The following is a 26203-nucleotide window of genomic DNA, read 5'->3' on the forward strand; positions in this document are numbered from 1 at the left end:
CTACTGTATAAATTTACCTGATTGGTAGTACATATAATTATTATGGTCTAACGAATGTTTCTACCACTCACAACTGCTTGTAGCTACTATCTTACTAAATTAGGAAAAATTAGGATTTACAAACAATATTTGCTTAAACGTTTCACAATTTTACCTCGGCACACAATTCACTCGCACACTTGCTCTGCTTATGATTTTTCGTTAGTAAAGACCTGCGGTTACTTTGATCACATTTCGTGATTCAAAATTCTGATTGACGGCAAGTGGCAAGGTGGCTATTAGGGTGTCCCAAAATTGCATAACTTCTGGGAATCTGGGGGCTCACCCTTCAAATGGTAGATTAGGATGTGCAGAACAATCTTTTGTATGGGGCCGACTAAAAAAAATCATGTTTAGAGGTTCCGCAAGCGCGATCTTTGAAAAAAGTCCACTTTCAAAAGATTTGATTTTAAATAAATTCTGGGTCCAAAAATTTTCACAAAACTTATATATTTTATTTTTTTTAATTTTGTTTGAGTTAAATACCATACGTAAAAAATGAAAAATGAACCAAATTTGTATCAAAATGTAAAACAAGCAAGCTATTTCCACGAAAAAAATTTTTGTTGGTCCAAAAATTTCGAATTCAACTGACCAAAATGTGTACCAAGCGTGAAATATTTTTGATACCAATGCCATCAAAAGATGCGAATTTTTGTGCAATTCAACTTTGCTGAACAAAACATGTTGTTTGTATACTCGTGTAAAGAGCTATTCACGGTTTAAACCTCAATAAAAATCAAAATTTAGGATATTTTTTATTCAATTTATCAAATTTGTCTTAATAAATACTTACTTTAAAATCAAAATACTTGGAAAAAAAGACTTTGATGGTTTAAGGGATTCATCAGAAGGCCATATGCCAAATTTGAGCGGAATCGAACAACAGGAAGGGGTTGCACTGAATCTCAAGTGTGAAAGGGATTCTGAGACATAGTGTTCTAAAGAAGCACAAAAAACTGGTTTTTCATCATACATTTTTTTTCCTTATCAATCGATTGCTTGATTATGTAGATGTTATTCAAATTTCAATTAAGACTAACATTTCACCTGAAGACTGCAACTCGATTGGATTTAAAACAAAAAAGTTATGGCTGTTCCAAGATTGTATTTTTGTGACAAATTGTCGTTTAAGGGAGGGGTAGGGTCTAACATTTTCAAAAAAATCGATTTTTTTATTTTCTTATTGTAAAACATTTCAAGAATGTTGTGTCAAATTTTCAAGTCAATTGGAGCAAAACTGTAGAAGTTATAGGCCTTTATCTCCTCCTATCTAATACTGCAAGAAAGCAAGAGCAGAAACTTCAAACGCGTTTTTCTCGAAAGCACATTTTCAAAGTCCGTGGACATCGTCATTTGAAAACTACTTATCCGATTCTTTTCAAATTTGGAACATATTTTCTATATATAAAATACCAGACCCCAACGTTTTTCTTTTTTGATTTTTTTTATTTTGGGGAGATTTTACAGGTGAAAAATGGCGGATTTTTAAGTGAAAAATCGTAGTTTTTACTTCAAACAACTACAAAAATTTCATAAAAATATTTTTAAGTTAAATAAAAACGTTGGGGTCAAGAAAAACATCTATTCAAAATATTTTGCTCTGATTTTTTGACTTCAGATGATTCTGTGCTGAGATACAGTGTCCACCGCAAATCCTGTTTTCTAAAAGGCATCCTCGAAAATGCTCCGTCACCGGCTCATTTTTCAATATTTTCTACGAAAAATTACTAAATGTTCTTTTAACAATGCTTTGTATAATGCAAAAAATTTGAATACATTTGTTTGAACGATAGCTCCAGAAAAAAAATCGTGAAAATGGTGTTTTTTTTATACCCGTTAGACCCTACTCCCCCCTTAACACACAATGAGTACATTTTACTCATTACGTTTTACAGGACAATTTCTAACCAAAACACAATCTTTGAACAGCCATAACTTTTTTGTTTTAAGTCCAATCGAGTTGCAGTCTTCAGGTGAAATGTTAGTCTTAATTGAAATTTTAATAAAATCTACATAATCAAGCAATCGATTGATAAGGAAAAAAATGTATGATGAAAACCCAGTTTTTTGTGCTTCTTTAGAACACTATGTCTCAGAATCCCTTTCACACTTGAGATTCAGTGCAACCCCTTCCTGTTGTTCGATTCCGCTCAAATTAGGCATATAGCCTTCTGATGAATCCCTTAAACCATCATAGTCTTTTTTTCCAAGTTTTTTTTATTTTAAAGTAGGTATTTATTAAGACAAATTTGAAAAATTGAATAAAAAATATCCTAAATTTTGATTTTTATTGAGGATTAAACCGTGAATAGCTCTTTACACGAGTATACAAACAACATGTTTTGTTCAGCAAAGTTTAATTGCACAAAAATCCGCATCTTTTGATGGCATTGGTATCAAAAATATTTCACGTTTGGTACACATTTTGGTCAGTTGAATTCGACATTTTTGGACCAACAAAAATTTTTTTCTTGGAAATAGCTTGCTTGTTTTACATTTTGATACAAATTTGGTTCATTTTTCATTTTTTACGTATGGTATTTAACTCAAACAAAATTAAAAAAAATAAAATGTATAAATTTTATGAAAATTTTTGGACCCAGAATTTATTAAAAATCTAATCTTTTGAAAGTGGACTTTTTTCAAAGATCGCGCTCGCGGAACCTCTAAACATGATTTTTTTTAGTCGGCCCCATACAAAAGTTTGTTCTGCACATCCTAATCTACCATTTGGAGGGTGAGCCCCCAGATTCCCAGAAGTTATGCAATTTTGGGACACCCTAGTGGCTATTAGTGAAAGGTGCTTCACTCCGGACGGTTGTGACAATATTAGTTTTATATATATATATCATATAAATGAATAATAGAACCGATTTTGTCAGTACAATATAACCGCTTCAACCGGTTCAATTTAGTGCTCTACCAAATTTAACAGACTAGTTCCATTAATTTTTTTTTTTAGTTTAAATGATTTGAAAAATCAAATTTAAATGTCTTTTAATAAAACAAAATATATAAAAGAAAACTGCAACACTTTATTAATGAATTAAATGTTACCAACATTTTTTCTAAAAGTAAAATAAGTAATTTTCATATAAAAAATGTTTTTTCAATAATTCAAATCTCTACTGTTTCCACCGATTTCCCCGCTAATTTCAAATGGAATTGGTTCCGCTTATCATACAAAATAATCACAATAAAGGGGGTGTTGCGAAAATGTGCACTTTTCGATAGACGAGCCTTCAAAAATTGCCAATAAAATACACTAAATGCTTTCTATAGGGCTTCAGCAACTTCTAAACCCATCTTAATGTATGAGACAATTGTAGATCGTGGCTTGTTACAACTTTGTTTCCAAGACAGCGAACCATTTTATCCAATCTACAAGTGTAGGTTCAAAAAGCTGTCTTTTAAGAGATTTTTTTTACTTTGACTGTAACTCCTGAGAGTGATGTGATAGGACTTTGACGTATTCAACAAACTTGTGTATTTTGATCAGATAAACAACTTTGTTGAAGACATCAAAGCGCTAATTTGAAGAACAAAAAAGTTAGCATTTTCATCTCGCTATCGGTGGACTCCTTGGCAAAAAATGTGATTTTGGAATATGCTCCATGTAAAACTGAAGAATGTTGCTGAAGACATCAAATGTCTATCTCTTCATCCCTGGGCGCTATTAATCTTAATTAATTTCGTACAGCTAGATTGATGTTCTGCACCACTGTGCAACGGTAAAAAAAAACATGCCTAGTATGCACAAATTCCACTTGATCACCCTAAACTGATTGCTCTTAGTTTACATTCTAGTTTCAACAGTCTTCTATGAAGCCAATTTACTGAGTATCAAACACTTTTCCCGGAAAAAATCTATTGAACCCCATCGGTATCGTAACAGCGTGTCCATGATATAAAGACTTTGTACACCCATAGAAGAGGTTGCAGAAATCCAATGCCTATTTAGCACATCTCTGTGCCGATAATGCGCTGAAATGTGCACTGTGCCGAAGATGATATGTTTGAAAAACCGTAACTGGCATAAGGACTCGGCTCCCAACTAAAATGATGCATGACCACTACATTCAAGCAAAACAAGAAAAACATTTTATGGGATTTCGTTCCTATTGGATAATTCATCCCAAAAACAAGAAAATAAAAATATATACCACAGCGCCCGTAGTATAACGAGAGGCCCGACACGCTTCCGGTTCTTAGCAGGTGGCTTAAGCGCCACTTCCGAATGGAAGACCACCTGCCCTTTCCTAGTTTGCCCAGCTGATGAGACTCGGTCGCGAGTTCCTTTTGATTCCCTGTTTTGGGAAAGAAGCGGAAGGGACTCTAAAAAGGGATTCGTACTTCGACCTCTGAGGGCCGCCCCGAAGTCGAAAAGTACCCAGAGAAATTCGTGGAAGGGGGAGTTACCTGTTCGCTACAAAGCAAGCTAGGGGTTCGGATCGTTGGACGAGACCCAACCCTCTACTTGGACCGGAAAAGAAAGGATTCTGATTGGATTCGCGGCCAATCTCCGCAGTAAAGAAAGCAACAAATAAATCAATCGCGAACAACGAACAAAGTGTGATCCCCTTCCCGTTTACCCCAATCTTCTCATCATGACGAATGTAGCCGTAAAATTACATATTACAATTGTTTTTATTGTATTTTGTTCTGTGTGTTGTGTGAATTTTACATGATACTGTTTGGCCTGGCTACGTTTTTCCCTCTTTAAACTCTTTTATGGCAGTGTTCTTAATGGAGTCTCTTGGTTTCTGCTGGACTGATCAGGTCCGCTTCAATTTTAATTTTCCATTTTAATTAGGATTTTCCCATCCCGTGGGCGGCGAATTGGCTACTTTATTCGGCTCGCCTATCCGATAACTCGCGGTAGTCTGTCAAAGTGACGTGACTGACCAACTTTCCACTAGCGCAACGAAAACGGCTAGAGTCGCGTATACTAGGGAAAGTGGCTCACTGTACAGCAATCACTAGCAAAGTAAGTATGGCTTATTATGAGTACTCACGCAGTCCGGTAGCTTTTTAGCGGGGTTTTGGCGAGAATGTTTACCTCACCAGTTCAGCTGCTTCGTTGAAGCTACCTGTTGCTCTCCCGGTCGAAGGATGCTGGTTGACGGGCTATGCGGGTGGCTGCTACGGGCGGCTAGACCAATTTTTGCTTGGCCGGTAACCACTTATCGATTGAGTAGCTACGTGGAGTGCCCGCTGGAAGAACCGTTGCAGGTATCGTTGCCCTGGTAAAGGCGAAAGGCGAACAACGATGAAATAGTGACGAAGCGTGGCTGAAGTAACCGACGGGCTTGATGTCGGCAACTAACGGCGCATGCGAATCTGGAACACAGTTGCCTATCTGGCTGGCGGTGTCGTAGGTGATTCCCGAGAGATGTAGGAATCGCTTATGGCCTGCAACCGACTCGGCGTCCGTACCCTGGGTGGATGTCGGGTGCGCATGCGTCGAACCTGTAGCTGATGAGCAGGAATACAAATTTCACGGGTCAGGGCTTCCTCTCAACCCAATGAGGTTTTCCACCTACCTCAAATGCACTTTATAGAACTGCACTGCACTGCACTACTTTATCTTGCCCTATTGCTGCTATCTTGCGACTAGATGAAAAGAGGTCTGTTTAGATTGAGGTATAAAGTCAAGAATCACACTTCGAACTACAAAATTACCTATCGAAAAACTACTTTATTTGATTAGTCCTGTCTCTTCCGATCACTGGACGTAAGTGAGTTGGGAGCTTCTGATGCCCTCTGACCGAGCTGACCTAGCTTGACTTCGTAACCGGAACTACCCGATACGACCAAGTCTAATCGCGAAGTTAAACAAAAAGATCCCAATTCGCGAATTCTCGAGCAAGCTTCGTCTTCCCCTTCGGAAACCGAATTCTAGAGGCCAGTCTTTTTCTTTCCCAAAACTCAGGTTCACAAACACATCCCGAAGGAGGTCATTCACCTGGCACAAAAAGGAATGTGGTTGGTGATCTAAAGGAGGCCAGCATCTTAAACCACATGTTTTGAACCAGAAACGTGTCTATCTTTTTCAATGATGATTGTAATGATTGATCATGGGGTGGAGCCTCAACTGAAGCTCAAGATTTAATGTTCGTGTTGTTTATTGTATTCTAATATTAAGATGATTTTGGAAACTTTATGTTAATTAACTCAGTTTGTTTACGGGTATCTGTTTGTGCATGTTGAATTTCGTTAAATCGTACTTAAATGGCCTAAATTTATTTATTGGTTTTACATCTATTTGAATGATTATTGCTGACTATTATAAATGTCTCATGCACCCGTTACAGTAGGGAGAATCGAACTCAAATCATTAATCAAATGGTCTTGCCAGACCGACATCTTAACCAGTGTACTATTGGAGCTTCATGCAGGAAGAGGGATATTTGTCATAGGCATTCTGCCACCGATCAATCACAAAAAAAAACGCACGACAGTGGCTTCCCGGCGTTTGGCCTCCTTTCAAGGTATTCATTTGTCTTGCGATGGAAACGGGAAAGGGAACGGTAGTGGAGGAAACGGGAAACCCATTGAATGAGAACTGTGCTTTGCTTACTGCCTGCTATTACATACACACGCTACATATACACAGCTGCTAAAGCCGGGCAGCTTGGCCGGTGCTTGTTTGCCGGTGAATTGTAGAAATATATTCTTGTTGCTTTTGCTACATACACACGCACAGCTTAGCCGTGGTTGTTTGTCGGCGAATTGAATTGAAGGAATGTTTTTTTTGTTGTTGCTTTTACTGCATACACACGCACAGCTCGGCCGTGGTTGTTTGCCGGTGCATTGAAGGGATTGAATTAGAAGGATGTTTTTGTTGTTGCTTTTGCTACATTCACACGCACAGTGCTCGGTTCGCTGGCTGCCTGGTGTTGGCCGGTATTTATTTCAATCCTTCTTCGTCTTGTGATGCGATAGGGAGGGACGTGAAAGCGTTTTTATTTTGTTTCTTTCAGACATACGCAATTCGGTTAACTTGGGAGATTAATGCCGGTGGGAGCAAATCGAATCAGCACCGATCGCGTTATCTTCTTGTACCAATGATGCTATGTAATTGACTACACGCCATTGGCACAGAGGCTGAATTTTGGGTGTAGTTTTTCGAAAATGAAAATTATGGTTTGATAACAATTCATTTTATTAACAAAACAGGTAAACAGGTAGCAACAAAAACAATTTACATTTCATGTGTTGAGGAGAAAAAAAAAACATTTTTAAAATTCGGGTTCACTTCACTCTCGCCCCCTAATCAACGGTCAACTTCCGGAAGCTCCCGATCGCTCCACTCTCCAGTTCGGCATCGGTCGATTCCTGCCAGTACTTGGAATCCTTGGTGACTTCCATTTCGGTTTCATCATAGGTCAACAGCCGAGCACGAGCCTTGGAACACTGCTGCTTGAACTGCTCAATGCACTCGGCCTTCGGGGTTTTTCCACCGAATTCCTTGGGCAGGAGATTTTTGTCCACCTTGGTGTACAGCTCGTCCCAGCTACGGTGGCACTATTTTAGTTTAAAAAAAAAAGAGAAATTAACATCATTGGATATTAGGTTATTTTTTTCAGGCTTACGAAGACACGCTGTCGCAGCTTCTCGCTGAGCATGTTCAGAACCATGTTGACGACGGTCATTGTGGCGCCAGGGGTTCCGACGAAGTGGAACTCCCGATACCTCACGGGAACGGCCTTGTTCAGATAGCCGGCCATGACGCGGATTTCGTTCAACGTGGCCATGCTGAGGTGGGACATGGTCATACCGGAAAGGTCGTACACGACCACGAATCCGGCACACTGAACTTCCGGCCTGTCGAAGAACAGCTCGTTGATCAAGGCATGGATACGGGTCACATGGGTGGCCTTGAATTTGGTCGGGTCCAGCTGGCCAGTTTCGTTGAAGATCACAGTACGTCCCTGGGCATCTCGCTCTGGCAACGGGAACAGATATCCGGTATCGGCCAAGGCGCTAAGCTCTGGGTCTTCGATGTCCAGCTTGCAGAACCATTCCGAGTGAAGGGCCCGGATTGCCAGGAAACGCTCCAGCGTTTCAGTAGCGTTGTTCAAAATGTACTTCTTCTGACGCAGGAATCGCAGCAAAAATTGCGTATCAGTACGACACTTTTTGATGTGGGGATGTTTGGCGATAAATTCGCGCATCTGCTCCAGGCTCTGGGTTCGAACCTCATCGGTTTCACGAAGCTCTTCGGTAGCAATCTTTTTGTAGAAATCATTCAGTTCACAGTAATTATCCTCATATTTGCTAGGGCTCTTGTCCAAACACGGGACCGAATAGAAACGGCTATCTTCAACGCACATGTTTTTTTCCTTCTGACACTACGAATCACCCCCAAATTTAGGAAAGAAAAACCGCTGGAAAAACTCCTAATCGGTTTGGCAGTCGGATCACAACTGATGAGCATCGATGGCGGTACCTTAATCTATATAACTAATTGATAATGCGTTATGCGTCTTGTGGTTGCCGTTCGTCCGTCCATTTGATAACTTTTCTCCGATTTTCACTGCTCGGGTGCCCCAAAACCAAGCCAAGAGATGGGCCTGGCTCATGGCCGTTCCGCACCAAGTACCTACGCCAAAGTTCGGTCGAATTTCGGCAAACTAAGCCCGGCTGACGAGCACCATAGACCAAGGTTAGGCGAATTCATTAGATGCACATCGATGACAAAGCTGCTGCGGTGTAATCTAACGTGCATCATCTTTTTTTTTTTGAGAAAAAAATGATGATCAAAATTCAGAGGTGAAACTGTATCGTCATCAAAACACATCGAGAGGTTATTTGTGTTCTTGTACCTTGAAACGAGCATAAATTGTCCACGTCCAAAAACTTAAGCTTCTTATTTAGAAATATTGATTATAAATTTATACTACCATTTAAAAGGTAAAATTCTCCTTCCAGTTTCTGGTATGCAATGGTTAAAATAATTGTTTTTCGACCAAGTAAAAAACTTCAAAATTTCACTGTTCCGAAATTGCCTGATCATCTCTTCGGAAAAGGGAAAGAAAAATTTGATCGTCTTCAGTTTTCTTTCGATTTCCGATGCGCTCTTCGGTTGATTAGTAAGCGGATCTGAAGCAAGTTACGAGATGGCTTCAGCGTGTGTGTTTTTTCGATCATCACTCGTCAAGCCAGAAGGTTTTTTTTATGAAGATTCCATTTCACTGAAATATCTTGAATTTAAAAAAAAATTGAACCATGTTTTAAAATGTGAGTTTTTGAGAACAAAAAATCCATTTTAAACAAGAAAATTTATTCAAAACACAAAGTTGGTGATTGGATTTAATTTGATTCTAAAAAAATAAAATTTTAATGATCGGATCAAAAAAGAATATTTAAAATAAAAAATAAATAAGTAAAATGAAGCTCAGAATATTTATTCGCCTTCAGAAGAAAAATGACAAAAATGACAAAAATGACAAAAATGACAAAAATGACAAAAATGACAAAAATGACAAAAATGACAAAAATGACAAAAATGACAAAAATGACAAAAATGACAAAAATGACAAAAATGACAAAAATGACAAAAATGACAAAAATGACAAAAATGACAAAAATGACAAAAATGACAAAAATGACAAAAATGACAAAAATGACAAAAATGACAAAAATGACAAAAATGACAAAAATGACAAAAATGACAAAAATGACAAAAATGACAAAAATGACAAAAATGACAAAAATGACAAAAATGACAAAAATGACAAAAATGACAAAAATGACAAAAATGACAAAAATGACAAAAATGACAAAAATGACAAAAATGACAAAAATGACAAAAATGACAAAAATGACAAAAATGACAAAAATGACAAAAATGACAAAAATGACAAAAATGACAAAAATGACAAAAATGACAAAAATGACAAAAATGACAAAAATGACAAAAATGACAAAAATGACAAAAATGACAAAAATGACAAAAATGACAAAAATGACAAAAATGACAAAAATGACAAAAATGACAAAAATGACAAAAATGACAAAAATGACAAAAATGACAAAAATGACAAAAATGACAAAAATGACAAAAATGACAAAAATGACAAAAATGACAAAAATGACAAAAATGACAAAAATGACAAAAATGACAAAAATGACAAAAATGACAAAAATGACAAAAATGACAAAAATGACAAAAATGACAAAAATGACAAAAATGACAAAAATGACAAAAATGACAAAAATGACAAAAATGACAAAAATGACAAAAATGACAAAAATGACAAAAATGACAAAAATGACAAAAATGACAAAAATGACAAAAATGACAAAAATGACAAAAATGACAAAAATGACAAAAATGACAAAAATGACAAAAATGACAAAAATGACAAAAATGACAAAAATGACAAAAATGACAAAAATGACAAAAATGACAAAAATGACAAAAATGACAAAAATGACAAAAATGACAAAAATGACAAAAATGACAAAAATGACAAAAATGACAAAAATGACAAAAATGACAAAAATGACAAAAATGACAAAAATGACAAAAATGACAAAAATGACAAAAATGACAAAAATGACAAAAATGACAAAAATGACAAAAATGACAAAAATGACAAAAATGACAAAAATGACAAAAATGACAAAAATGACAAAAATGACAAAAATGACAAAAATGACAAAAATGACAAAAATGACAAAAATGACAAAAATGACAAAAATGACAAAAATGACAAAAATGACAAAAATGACAAAAATGACAAAAATGACAAAAATGACAAAAATGACAAAAATGACAAAAATGACAAAAATGACAAAAATGACAAAAATGACAAAAATGACAAAAATGACAAAAATGACAAAAATGACAAAAATGACAAAAATGACAAAAATGACAAAAATGACAAAAATGACAAAAATGACAAAAATGACAAAAATGACAAAAATGACAAAAATGACAAAAATGACAAAAATGACAAAAATGACAAAAATGACAAAAATGACAAAAATGACAAAAATGACAAAAATGACAAAAATGACAAAAATGACAAAAATGACAAAAATGACAAAAATGACAAAAATGACAAAAATGACAAAAATGACAAAAATGACAAAAATGACAAAAATGACAAAAATGACAAAAATGACAAAAATGACAAAAATGACAAAAATGACAAAAATGACAAAAATGACAAAAATGACAAAAATGACAAAAATGACAAAAATGACAAAAATGACAAAAATGACAAAAATGACAAAAATGACAAAAATGACAAAAATGACAAAAATGACAAAAATGACAAAAATGACAAAAATGACAAAAATGACAAAAATGACAAAAATGACAAAAATGACAAAAATGACAAAAATGACAAAAATGACAAAAATGACAAAAATGACAAAAATGACAAAAATGACAAAAATGACAAAAATGACAAAAATGACAAAAATGACAAAAATGACAAAAATGACAAAAATGACAAAAATGACAAAAATGACAAAAATGACAAAAATGACAAAAATGACAAAAATGACAAAAATGACAAAAATGACAAAAATGACAAAAATGACAAAAATGACAAAAATGACAAAAATGACAAAAATGACAAAAATGACAAAAATGACAAAAATGACAAAAATGACAAAAATGACAAAAATGACAAAAATGACAAAAATGACAAAAATGACAAAAATGACAAAAATGACAAAAATGACAAAAATGACAAAAATGACAAAAATGACAAAAATGACAAAAATGACAAAAATGACAAAAATGACAAAAATGACAAAAATGACAAAAATGACAAAAATGACAAAAATGACAAAAATGACAAAAATGACAAAAATGACAAAAATGACAAAAATGACAAAAATGACAAAAATGACAAAAATGACAAAAATGACAAAAATGACAAAAATGACAAAAATGACAAAAATGACAAAAATGACAAAAATGACAAAAATGACAAAAATGACAAAAATGACAAAAATGACAAAAATGACAAAAATGACAAAAATGACAAAAATGACAAAAATGACAAAAATGACAAAAATGACAAAAATGACAAAAATGACAAAAATGACAAAAATGACAAAAATGACAAAAATGACAAAAATGACAAAAATGACAAAAATGACAAAAATGACAAAAATGACAAAAATGACAAAAATGACAAAAATGACAAAAATGACAAAAATGACAAAAATGACAAAAATGACAAAAATGACAAAAATGACAAAAATGACAAAAATGACAAAAATGACAAAAATGACAAAAATGACAAAAATGACAAAAATGACAAAAATGACAAAAATGACAAAAATGACAAAAATGACAAAAATGACAAAAATGACAAAAATGACAAAAATGACAAAAATGACAAAAATGACAAAAATGACAAAAATGACAAAAATGACAAAAATGACAAAAATGACAAAAATGACAAAAATGACAAAAATGACAAAAATGACAAAAATGACAAAAATGACAAAAATGACAAAAATGACAAAAATGACAAAAATGACAAAAATGACAAAAATGACAAAAATGACAAAAATGACAAAAATGACAAAAATGACAAAAATGACAAAAATGACAAAAATGACAAAAATGACAAAAATGACAAAAATGACAAAAATGACAAAAATGACAAAAATGACAAAAATGACAAAAATGACAAAAATGACAAAAATGACAAAAATGACAAAAATGACAAAAATGACAAAAATGACAAAAATGACAAAAATGACAAAAATGACAAAAATGACAAAAATGACAAAAATGACAAAAATGACAAAAATGACAAAAATGACAAAAATGACAAAAATGACAAAAATGACAAAAATGACAAAAATGACAAAAATGACAAAAATGACAAAAATGACAAAAATGACAAAAATGACAAAAATGACAAAAATGACAAAAATGACAAAAATGACAAAAATGACAAAAATGACAAAAATGACAAAAATGACAAAAATGACAAAAATGACAAAAATGACAAAAATGACAAAAATGACAAAAATGACAAAAATGACAAAAATGACAAAAATGACAAAAATGACAAAAATGACAAAAATGACAAAAATGACAAAAATGACAAAAATGACAAAAATGACAAAAATGACAAAAATGACAAAAATGACAAAAATGACAAAAATGACAAAAATGACAAAAATGACAAAAATGACAAAAATGACAAAAATGACAAAAATGACAAAAATGACAAAAATGACAAAAATGACAAAAATGACAAAAATGACAAAAATGACAAAAATGACAAAAATGACAAAAATGACAAAAATGACAAAAATGACAAAAATGACAAAAATGACAAAAATGACAAAAATGACAAAAATGACAAAAATGACAAAAATGACAAAAATGACAAAAATGACAAAAATGACAAAAATGACAAAAATGACAAAAATGACAAAAATGACAAAAATGACAAAAATGACAAAAATGACAAAAATGACAAAAATGACAAAAATGACAAAAATGACAAAAATGACAAAAATGACAAAAATGACAAAAATGACAAAAATGACAAAAATGACAAAAATGACAAAAATGACAAAAATGACAAAAATGACAAAAATGACAAAAATGACAAAAATGACAAAAATGACAAAAATGACAAAAATGACAAAAATGACAAAAATGACAAAAATGACAAAAATGACAAAAATGACAAAAATGACAAAAATGACAAAAATGACAAAAATGACAAAAATGACAAAAATGACAAAAATGACAAAAATGACAAAAATGACAAAAATGACAAAAATGACAAAAATGACAAAAATGACAAAAATGACAAAAATGACAAAAATGACAAAAATGACAAAAATGACAAAAATGACAAAAATGACAAAAATGACAAAAATGACAAAAATGACAAAAATGACAAAAATGACAAAAATGACAAAAATGACAAAAATGACAAAAATGACAAAAATGACAAAAATGACAAAAATGACAAAAATGACAAAAATGACAAAAATGACAAAAATGACAAAAATGACAAAAATGACAAAAATGACAAAAATGACAAAAATGACAAAAATGACAAAAATGACAAAAATGACAAAAATGACAAAAATGACAAAAATGACAAAAATGACAAAAATGACAAAAATGACAAAAATGACAAAAATGACAAAAATGACAAAAATGACAAAAATGACAAAAATGACAAAAATGACAAAAATGACAAAAATGACAAAAATGACAAAAATGACAAAAATGACAAAAATGACAAAAATGACAAAAATGACAAAAATGACAAAAATGACAAAAATGACAAAAATGACAAAAATGACAAAAATGACAAAAATGACAAAAATGACAAAAATGACAAAAATGACAAAAATGACAAAAATGACAAAAATGACAAAAATGACAAAAATGACAAAAATGACAAAAATGACAAAAATGACAAAAATGACAAAAATGACAAAAATGACAAAAATGACAAAAATGACAAAAATGACAAAAATGACAAAAATGACAAAAATGACAAAAATGACAAAAATGACAAAAATGACAAAAATGACAAAAATGACAAAAATGACAAAAATGACAAAAATGACAAAAATGACAAAAATGACAAAAATGACAAAAATGACAAAAATGACAAAAATGACAAAAATGACAAAAATGACAAAAATGACAAAAATGACAAAAATGACAAAAATGACAAAAATGACAAAAATGACAAAAATGACAAAAATGACAAAAATGACAAAAATGACAAAAATGACAAAAATGACAAAAATGACAAAAATGACAAAAATGACAAAAATGACAAAAATGACAAAAATGACAAAAATGACAAAAATGACAAAAATGACAAAAATGACAAAAATGACAAAAATGACAAAAATGACAAAAATGACAAAAATGACAAAAATGACAAAAATGACAAAAATGACAAAAATGACAAAAATGACAAAAATGACAAAAATGACAAAAATGACAAAAATGACAAAAATGACAAAAATGACAAAAATGACAAAAATGACAAAAATGACAAAAATGACAAAAATGACAAAAATGACAAAAATGGCAAAAATGACAAAAATGACAAAAATGACAAAAATGACAAAAATGACAAAAATGACAAAAATGACAAAATTGACCAAAATGATAAAAATGACAAAAATGACAAAAATTACAGAAATTACAGAAATTACAAAAATAACAAAAATTATAATAATTACAAAAATTACAAAAATTACAAAAATTAGAAAAATTACAAAAATTACAAAAATTACAAAAATTACAAAAATTACAAAAATTACAAAAATTACAAAAATTACAAAAATTACAAAAATTACAAAAATTACAAAAATTACAAAAATTACATAAATTACAAAAATTACAAAAATTACAAAAATTACAAAAATTACAAAAATTACAAAAATTACAAAAATTACAATAATTACAAAAATTACAAAAATTACAAAAATTACAAAAATTACAAAAATTACAAAAATTACAAAAATTACAAAAATTACAAAAATTACAAAAATTACAAAAATTACAAAAATTACAAAAATTAAAAATTACAAAAATTACAAAATTGACAAAAATTACAAAAATCACGAAAATTACAAAAATTACAAAAATTACAAAAATGACAAAAATTACAAAAATTACAAAAATTACAAAAATTACAAAAAATACAAAAATTACAAAAATTACAAAAATTACAAAAATTACAAAAATTACAAAAATTACAAAAATTACAAAAATTACAAAAATTACAAAAATTACAAAAATTACAAAAATTACAAAAATTACAAAAATGACAAAAATTACAAAAATTACAAAAATTACAAAAATTACAAAAATTACAAAAATTACAAAAATTACAAAAATTACAAAAATGACAAAAATTACAAAAATTACAAAAATGACAAAAATGACAAAATTTACAAAAATTACAAAAATTACAAAAATTACAAAAATTACAAAAATTACAAAAATTACAAAAATTACAAAAATTACAAAAATTACAAAAATTACAAAAATTACAAAAATTACAAAAATTACAAAAATTACAAAAATTACAAAAATTACAAAAATTACAAAATTACAAAAATTACAAAAATTACAAAAATTACAAAAATTACAAAAATTAAAAAAAAAAACATATATTTCCAAAATTACAAAAATTTCAAAAGTTACAAAAACTACATCATTTACAAAAATGAAAAAAAATACAAACATTACAAAAGTTACAAAAATTATAAAAATACCAGAAATGATACAAAAAAATGGCAAAAATCGCAAATGTTCATGAAAATTACAAAAATTACGAGAATTACAAATATGTCAATATTTACTGAAATATTACATCATCAAATCAGCGTTTCAAAAAATATTTTTAATTCCTTTACGTGTTTTCACATTTTGTTGTTTTACATTGTTTGATGTGAACTATATGATTTGAAAAATCGTAGCCTTATGCTTCAATAAATATTACTAAAATGATAAATAATGTTTTATGTTGTTCAGATTTCGAATGGAAGATATAAAAACACACTCGATTAATATTAAAGTCGATTTAAAAAAAAATCAATATCACATCAATAAAAGCGTAATATTGATTTTTTTTTTTAAATTGGAACTGCAGTCCATAATCATCGATTCGAATGTAATCAATTATGACATTTACAATATTAATCAAATTTATTTTCATATTTTTCGTGCTTTATATAGTCTTGCTTATAAAATAAAACCTTTAAGTGCTTTATCTACACATTATTTTTCAATGGGGAACATTATTTCGATATTAAAGCACCGTGGAACGGACTAAAACATAAGGTGCTATCGTTGACATACTTTTAGAACACAATATCAATATCTAATGCATAAACACATGCATGTCCAAATTTCTAGAATTTGTCCCTCTGTGACCTTTTACAGTAATTATGCAACACAGCATGATTTTCACGGCACAATGCGTATGGTTGAACTTTTTTAGAAGCCAAGGACTCAAATTTTGACAGAAACCTTCCGGAGGAAACCGTTTAGATGTAACCTTTATGATAAATTCCCAGGAAGTAAAAAAAATCAAAATTACAATTTTTATCTCGAAAATATTCATAAATCAAGAAATGTTTGATGATCGGGATGTCCTATAACAGATTAATAGAAACCGAAAATTGTCTATCTTCCCATTTAAAATAAATTGAAATTTAGCAAATTGTCTAGCCAAATTTATTTCAAAACAATATAAAGGAAAAGAAGTAAACTCCGAACCACAACACTAATCCACCTGAAGCTTTCTAAAGCATCCGATTCCAAGATCCTCCCCTTTCGGGTCCGTTTTATTGCGCCGTTCCGTCACCCGTTCGACATCGATTTCCATCTGATCCAGGGCCAACAATCGCGGTTTCATTTTATGGCAAATCGCCTTGAAATCCTCGATGGCTTTCTGGACCGACACCGTACCCCCGAATTCCTCCGGAAGTAGGGCCCTATCAACATTTGCGTACAGTTCTTCCAACGAGCCGTGACACTGGAAACATAATCGAAAGCGTTTTAAGAAAGTTTGTTTTGTCAATTTCACTTAAGACTCACAAAAATTCGGCTCCGGATCTTCTCGCTCAGCAGTTGCAACACCATATTGGCAATGGTTCTCGAAACCGCCGGCGTGTTGATGAAATGGAGTTCCTGAACCCGGACGGCATTGGCCGAATTCGTCAACTCCACCAGCTGCCGGATCTCGTAAAGAGTCATCGTTCCCAGCAGGCTCATATCGACCCGGCTCATGTCGTAAATCAGCACCAGTCCAGCGAACTGAGCCTCCGGACTATCGCCGAAAACTTCCCCCATCAGGTGGTTCATCTTGATGGCTGCCATTATACTTTTACGATTCGGTTCCAAGGCTGCCGAGGAGCTGAAGAAAACAATCCGACCTTGGGAATCAAGTTTGGGAATTGGAATCAGGTATCCATTTTCCATGGTCTTCAAAAGCTCCTGATCACTGTCCAAACTCAAGTTCTGGAACCAATCCGGATGCATGGTTCTAGCCAGAAGAAATCTCTCGAGCGATTCGATAGTTCTCAGGAAAGAAAACTTGTTGGTTCTTAGAAATCTCAACAGGAAAGGAGCATCGGTACGGCACCTTTTGATGTCCGGGTGCTTGGCGATCCATTCGCGTACCTGTTGAATACTCTGTTGTTTGAGCATTTCCGTTTCACCCAACTGTTCCATCCTTGGACGATAAATTTCCTTCATTGGACACTCATAATCGTCATATTTTTCGGGACATTTGTCTACACTTAGATCACCAAAACGGAGATTCATTTGCGTTTCCATAATTCCAAAACCGATCCGAACAATTCACGTGAAACTGTTACAGCATCCACACCGAACTAAGCGCGAGACCATTTTAGAAAGACTCATTTATAACCTAGGACCTAGGTAAATCGAGCAAACATGACCCTGATATTGACCACGAAATTGATTTTATCAATGATTCTCAGGCAAATCGTATACCTACACAAACTTGTGCGATTGATGACCAGCTTCCACATTTGCCGTTAAAATTGGGGGATAGTTTTTTCTTCAATTGCAAAAAAAGGTACAGTTATTTTATTACACCTGTTTTTGAATCAATGTCAAAGTCGATGGAACATGTTAGTCGGTACCACTTTGAACGATGGATTATGTTTCTACATTGATTTTCTTTCTTACAGAATATGCCAAATTTTCTTTTCGGAAGAGGCTTAAACTTTGATTTTAACAAAACCATTTTAAAAATTATAATCATTCACATTATTTTCAAGACTGTTCATCTAGTCTCTTATTTTGCTAATTTGTATGTTTACGATACCATTTGCGAGCTGATAGAACTTTTAAGAATTATTCAAAACGCAATGAATTACCCTATTTTAAATCATCTAAGAAGGTAGGAATAAGCTTTGAATTATAAAATTAAAATGCAATAAGCCCGATCAACGAATAAACGGACAACATTTTCTAACAAACGTTGATCAAAAGATGGACAGAGTTACTCGACATACAGCTTGCTATAATAGCTTCTTGTGTAGACGAAAACGCCTAAAGGTATACCAGGTAGAGGTCACAAACGATCGCAGTGGGCATACTGGACTTGAATATGGTGCTTTAAAAAAATTACACAAGACGAATAACTTCACTGAAGAAAGTAGACCGAAAAAGCCTGATTTTTCCAAGTTACTTGTACATCCGGGCTAGATTGAAGCAAACCCCTTTCTGTGTCAACGAAAGGTTTGTGATGCAGTCCAATCTGTACCGTCAAACGGGGCATGATGCAACAGCGGTGTTAGATGCAACATTCATATAACACCACACTGATTCATTTTTTAATTTATTGTAATGTGATAAAGTTGTATTTGTATGATAATAAAATGATTATGACATAATTTCTTGTATCCTAAGACAGATTTTTTAAGTTTTTGATTTTCATATAAAATTAGAAAAATCGAACAATAAATGTACAATTTTTAACATTTTTCGATGCCGTAAAAAACATTACCCAGTATTACGGATTGGCTTAATAATATCACCTACAAACTTTATACTGGTTTCCTCATCCTATACCAACACTGTTGATGTAAAAATATTTTTCGAACAATCACTCAATTTCTTAAAATAAATATTTTCATTACTCAGTTTCCAGTTTGGGGTAAAATGCAACAAAATGCAAATCAAAGAAACACCTTGTAAATCTCATTTCCATATGCTGGAATGTGATTGTTTTGCATCACGCATTTGTCAACATTGAAATTTCTTTTATACAATCATTATTTTCTATACTTTCGGCTTTTACAATTTTTAGTAGTATCGTTTTGTGCAATGTGTGCAACAGCCTTATTTTCAGAAAAGAAAGGTGAAAATAAGTTTTTACAAAACAAAAAAATACGACAAATGGTGTTTTCATGCGTAATGATCTTTAAGTCATTCGCATAAGCTTCTTCATCAAAAACAAAATTGGTTGCAAGTTACCCCATTTTCTTAGAAGGATGAAAATCGTATGTTTTAGAAAATTAAAAAATTCTGAAGAGACCAATTATTTTTCTGACTACGACAATTTGATGTCCCGTCAACCTTAAAACTTTTGATGCATAACGATTAACTGTGAACATAAGGTTTTTAGAAGCCACTGAAATTTAAAATTGTTGCATGTTGCCCCAGTTGACGATACTCATTATAATTTTTGTTATCTTAAAGAGCAAGATCACTGGTGTTGGGAAAAAGTGGTAGAAATTTTGATATTTTGAAAATTTTACCATGCAAAAATGTTTTCAAGATCTTTGGGCGTTGTATTTTTTTGCAGCACTGTTTCTATTTCAGCCGAATGTGATAGAAATATTGCTATTTTTGCATCACAGCATGCGAAACTACAACCCCTGTTGTTGAAAAACATGAAGGCCACAGATCTTGAAAATGTTTTTACATGGCGAAATTTTCAAAATGTGCAAAAAGTGACAAAATTTCTACCACTTTTTCCCAACACCAGTGAACTTGTTCTAAGAGAAAATCGGCGTCATAAATTTTTGTTAAAAACTATAGTCATATGATTATGTGCTAAATACTTCAAAAGTAAATTATATTCAAGTTAAAGGAAAGTTTGATTGCATTCCGACAATAATTCTATTACGGTACGTTGTAAACAGGCCCGTGCGATTCGTGCGAAGGTATCGTCCATAATAAATAAGAAAATTTATTTCTTAAACCATTTTCTTACTCATGGCCATCAAACAAACTCAAGAAAATAATAATTTTTATTGATACTATTCAAAATAAATAAGAATCAAAATTCCAATCCATTTTTTTTCTGGTAAGTAATTAAAAAAATATTCAAAATTATAATTCTTCCTCTGAACAAGAAATTTTTGGTAAATATTTTCGATAAAACCAGAATTTAAAGAATAAAAATCAAAGCACAGAAATAGAAAATATAAAATAAAACACCAGATTAAAAAAACAAATTAAATCCGAATTCTAAAATAAATTTCAGGTCAGGTCAGAAATGACCCATGATTAAAATAATAGTAAATCAAGATTTAAAATGTGAATTTTCGATAAAGAAAAAAATATATTTAAACTTAAGAAAAATTATACAAAACACATAGATAATGATTAGATAGAATCTGATTAAAAAGAAAATATCACCCAGTGATCAAAGTCAGCCATATGAAATCCAATTTTTTGTTCAAATTCTTACAGTTTTCGATATAAATGGCTAAAACAGTTCATATTTGATTGAAATTTACAATAGTAACTTTGTGAATTTAAAATTCAACATATTCAATTCGTCATCAATGACAAATTACAGGTTTAGAAAAGGGTTATTTCTTGAATGATCAAATACAAAACTGATAAAAATGAAAAATATGAAATTCCAGGTGGTGTCGTAAATATTGAGCTTACAAAGCAAATACCAATTTAATTAGTATTTGCCTGTTCGAATTAACTCTGAAAGCTGCTATTTAGAATCGTTTTTCGAACTTTTCAAAGAATAATTGAAAACCCATGATCGGTTCTAAAAAGATAAAAATGTATGAAAAGCTGGCTTACAAGTTTACAAGCTGGATTACAAGTGTTTTTAACATTATAAAGAGAATATAAGTTTAAAAAAAGTTTTAATTCCATTTAACAAATTTATTAAAGTTTGGAAAACGATTAAATTTTTGCTTATAAAAATATCGTAAATTCAATTTTGTTTTTATTTACTGAAAAATTCTTAAAAATTCTTTTAAAGAACATCTCTAGTTTCATTTTCACAGAAATAAAATTTAATTGCGGTCTTAAGAGATCGCACCAATCCTCTGTTGTAAGAAGACGTGAAAAAATTGTTCTTCGAAAAATTATTTGAAGTTGGTCCAATACTTGAAGAACCTATTAAATCCCTGGCGAAATTAGTTAATGGAACAAAGATCATCAAATTGGTGAAGCGGTCGAAGGAGTTTACCATACCCAAAATTTCGGAGTTGATGAACAACGCAAAGTTCTTGTTTAACCTTGGAAGATTGCACTCAATGGCCGGTAATGCAACAATCCGTTCGAAGAATAAATTGTCCCAGCAGCTTCTAAACGCTCAATTCCAGCTCGCGGCTGAATATATTACCCGGAATACCCTAGACTGGACACTTCAGATGAGGGAGAAAGCATCAGATTTGTAAAATTTGCCATTCTAGAAGATTTTAAAGCTAAGTACCCACCCATTTCTATTTGATTATATATTTATTCTCAAGAATGCTTCAGTTGCCGCACGAGAAAAATGCATCATGCATATGCATAAGAAGTTTTGTTTAACTTCTGTAAATTTTGTAGTTTTCATGATAAACTTCCGTAATCTTATAGACCTGAAATTTTACAAAAATGGAAGCCTATGAAAATTGAGCTTGAATAACGAAAGATACAACGTATTCCAAATACTAACTTTCGCTTCTCGTGATAAGGATAACAACGAGACCCATTTGTGGTAATGTTTGCTATAACTTTTCAATGAAAATTAAGAGCCTTATTCTCTTTTAACAAAATAATCGGATCATTGATTTCAAAATTTTGCTTTTGATATTCAAATTAAATTATGCAGCTTTGCAGTTTTTATCGATAATAAAACACAAGTTATCAGATTCGCCTTTATAAAATCTAGAGGATCTTGATATTTAAAAATTTTTTTAGCATTTCAGGACAAAATGAAAGGGAAGAAACTTTTTTTTTATTTTCGGAAACAGGGCAGTGACGCGAAATTCAATATCAATTAATAGTAGAACTTTTTTTTGTTGTATTTGATTTGACTATTCCCAATTCTACACAAATATATTGTCCCAATTCATTTTAAATTTTTTAATCAAAAACACCTCGTAGATATAGGTGGTGTAGCTCCACCAAAGATCGCACCATTTCCCAAAAATGGCTCCTGATCCAAACCTCTCCCTTACTAAAACAACCCTTCCTTGGATACTTGAATATAGATTCGCAGACGTATAGACGGTTTCTTTAGCTGGTGACACTGACTTATCGTTGTTTCAGAGTTTTTCAAAACAAGCTCTTGAGAAAAACTGGAATAACAGATTTATGGTTGATCCTAAAAAGTATCTTATTAACAATCCTTCTTTCATCCCTCTTTGACTACTAGGACGTGGCCGGCGCCGTTATTGATCTTTTTTTTTACAAGGAGAGCATGAGTTTTGTGCATTGAGAATTAGTTGCTAATCCCCAGCTGTATTCTTTTGGCCCTTGTACAAAATTGATGGCCTCGATCAATCACGGTGTAGCAACCATTGGCGATGTGGAACTCGTTCTACTTAGTCACGCCAGCGATCATGAAATTCGAAATTTTTGAAGACTAGCTGAAGCATTTCGGGCTTAATGATTTAAGATGGATATGAGTAGTCAACAAGCTAAGCTAAAAAAATTTAATTGCGGTCTTGAAGAAAGTTGATATTTTATTAATAAATTTTATTTGTAATTTTTTTAGCTTTATTCTAAAAGCGCAGAATAGTTTTTACCTATTTTAAAAAGTTTGAGGGCAACAACATTAATCAAAATTAGGGCTGAAATTCTGTGCACCTCAGAAAAATGTTAATTTTATGGCCTTGTGTAATTTATCAAAACCATTTACCATTCTACATTCCAGGAGTTAAGCATTTAGAAAAACAAGAAAAGCGAAATAAAATTGAGGTAGAAAATGGTTACTTGAATTTTTAATACCAGCATAAATTTGTAACGATATAAACGATTTTTCTTTTATCAAAATTACTTGTAGGGTAAGTGTATCCACCTCCATCGTATCCCTCTGATTCGTCTTAATACATGAATGCATGTTTTAGAGCCGAAAAATCACTTTCCACTTTAATTGGCTACTTCACATGAAAAACTTACGCTTGTAAATTTATTTTCTATCACAAATTTGTCACTTTTAAAACTATTTTTGAGATATTTGATTGTGAAATCGCGAAGTGAAATGAATTATTGGCGCACTCCGCCATATTGAATTCTTCTTTGTGTGATTGTCGAACGAAATTTCGTGTCTTGGTACACGAGAGCGATAATTTGATGGTCAAACGACCATAATTCCCGATAGTTTACGACATCGCCTATCTCTTTTACGCAGCAGAACTTACAGACTCAATAAGCAAATGCAATCTTTTCTATTCACTCCCTCCTGTTGAAAAAAAAAATCGCCACTCTGCAGCGCCGGGTGATGTTTGGATGTGTTGGTCGAACAATGTGGAATGATTATTTACGCAAGAGCGATGAAAGTCAAACGACTAACCACAACAAAGATCAAAATTTCATTTGACATTTTTTTGCTCTCCGATCAAACGATTACGCTCTCCATGATTGTCACGAACGATGTGTTGTGGATGTCTCCGAAAAAATTCAAACGATGGTGACCACTTACAAGCCTGCCCCCAACGTGTTTCTTTGCTTTAACGCTTCCTTTCAATGCATGTAACGATCAAAATCTTAAAATCCAACAGAAAAATGTTGAAATAAAATTAGAAGAATGATTTCAAACTAATCTGATTTATTTAAATTTGTCAATTTTCGATTAAAATCGAATCGCTCGGCCGCCATAATTCGTCGTAATTTTGCGACAAGAATAGGAAACCGTTTTGCAATAATTGGAATTAGACCGGTTCATTTTTACTATTTTTTGCTGGCCACAGTTGGAATCATAGAGAATGAACATACTTGAGTAATTTTGTTTATTTTGACCTCACTGATGCTAGGAACTTAATGCGCTGGGAGATAAGTGCAAAAAGTCTATTTATGTTAATAAATTACTTGAATGTATTCAGCATTGCTTAAAATGCATGGTTTTAAATGAACAAAGAATTGATGGCTTTTTTAGCTTAGTTTTTGGTGTTTTACAAATTATTTACTTACAGTACCGTGCTTAATTTAACAGAAGTTGGGGTGCACGCAAGAATATCTCCAACTTTTCACATATCTAACGTTCAACTCCAATGACATTGTTCCTTCAAAATTTTATTTTTTAAGATTTTATTATTTTAATTCTAATATCTGATGACATTAAACATTTTCTGGAGTATTTGAAACATGTGTCTTGAAAATTAGACTTTTTGAACTTCTTTCATTCATTTCTTGCAAAAACTTTTATCGCTCATAAAAAAAACTCGAGTAGATGAGCTGAACCAGTCTAATGCTCATTTCACGCATCAACGTGGCGTTGCTTTGTTTCGATATCCTTCGCCAGGGTTCCCACATGAACAAGAATACAAATGTTGACAAAACGCATGTGTGATTCTGCTACTCATCACATATCTTACTTTTCGGTTTCATTACGTAGAAAAACATAAAGCTTAGTTCTTTTAGAAATGGGACAGTTACGAATGCCTGTATCTAAAAAACCATTCGTTTAAACGAAATACTTTCTTTGAAGAAAAATAAGGTAATGTTATGATCTTTTATGGAAAAATTTGAAAAAAAATATTTACCGTTTTTGGTTAAAGAAATTTCTACTTTATTCTTGGTATCTCCCATTGGCCGGCGCACACTTTTTTCAGTCATGGTATTGATCAGTTTCTCCAACTTATACTTCGTAAAATCTATATTTCAGGTGGCTTCACCCTCCTTCTTCAATTTTTGATACTTTTTGGTCCAATACTTCTCTGGAAACTGGAAACTGGAAGCATTTTAGTGGATACAGTTGTTCCGAAATGAACAAATTTGATTATTTTTGACCACATTTTTGTACGTTTTTTTTCCGGTACCGGTTTTACAGCTTAAGCGCTTTGGAACTATCAAAAAATATATGTTTGAGGTTGGATTTCAATGAGTCATCACTAGGCAACACTATCAGCTTATCGGAGAAAATTGTTTTGGACATTTCAGCGATCTACCCTTAGTTTTTCGTTTATTAAAAATTAAAAATGCTGGTATGAGACTTGACTTCCTTGATGACCCTTAACCGTTGTTGCCGATCATGTGCTTCACTCCAATGCTTGATTTGAACTTTGTGGACATTATTTACAGTGTTTGCATACTTATCCACCACAAAAACTCAGTAATTCTTTGAATAATCAACGGTTTTTTCAGCTATCAATTTGATAATGACGTATTTTAAAGGAAACTGTGCAAAATAATTTTTTTCTTTTTCTCTTGCATCGTACATATCTCAAAAACGCGTAAAGT

General features: G+C 32.0%; 2 protein-coding genes across 2 annotated transcripts; both read right to left on the reverse strand.

The window, feature by feature from the left end:
- Window positions 1-7314: 7314 nt before the first annotated feature.
- Window positions 7315-8378, reverse strand: LOC129750745 (retinaldehyde-binding protein 1-like). The gene is made up of 2 exons (XM_055745767.1): window positions 7638-8378; window positions 7315-7569 (listed from the first exon to the last, which is right to left on the reverse strand). Exons 1-2 carry the CDS (start codon window positions 8376-8378, stop codon window positions 7315-7317), a joined length of 996 nt encoding a protein of 331 aa, XP_055601742.1.
- Window positions 8379-17309: 8931 nt separating this feature from the next.
- Window positions 17310-18364, reverse strand: LOC129752018 (clavesin-1-like). The gene is made up of 2 exons (XM_055747807.1): window positions 17624-18364; window positions 17310-17561 (listed from the first exon to the last, which is right to left on the reverse strand). The coding sequence occupies exons 1-2, from the start codon at window positions 18362-18364 to the stop codon at window positions 17310-17312; spliced, it is 993 nt and encodes a 330-aa protein (XP_055603782.1).
- Window positions 18365-26203: the final 7839 nt, after the last annotated feature.

This window comes from Uranotaenia lowii, chromosome 3 (genome assembly GCF_029784155.1).
Source record: "Uranotaenia lowii strain MFRU-FL chromosome 3, ASM2978415v1, whole genome shotgun sequence".
Classification (NCBI taxonomy): domain Eukaryota; kingdom Metazoa; phylum Arthropoda; class Insecta; order Diptera; family Culicidae; genus Uranotaenia; species Uranotaenia lowii.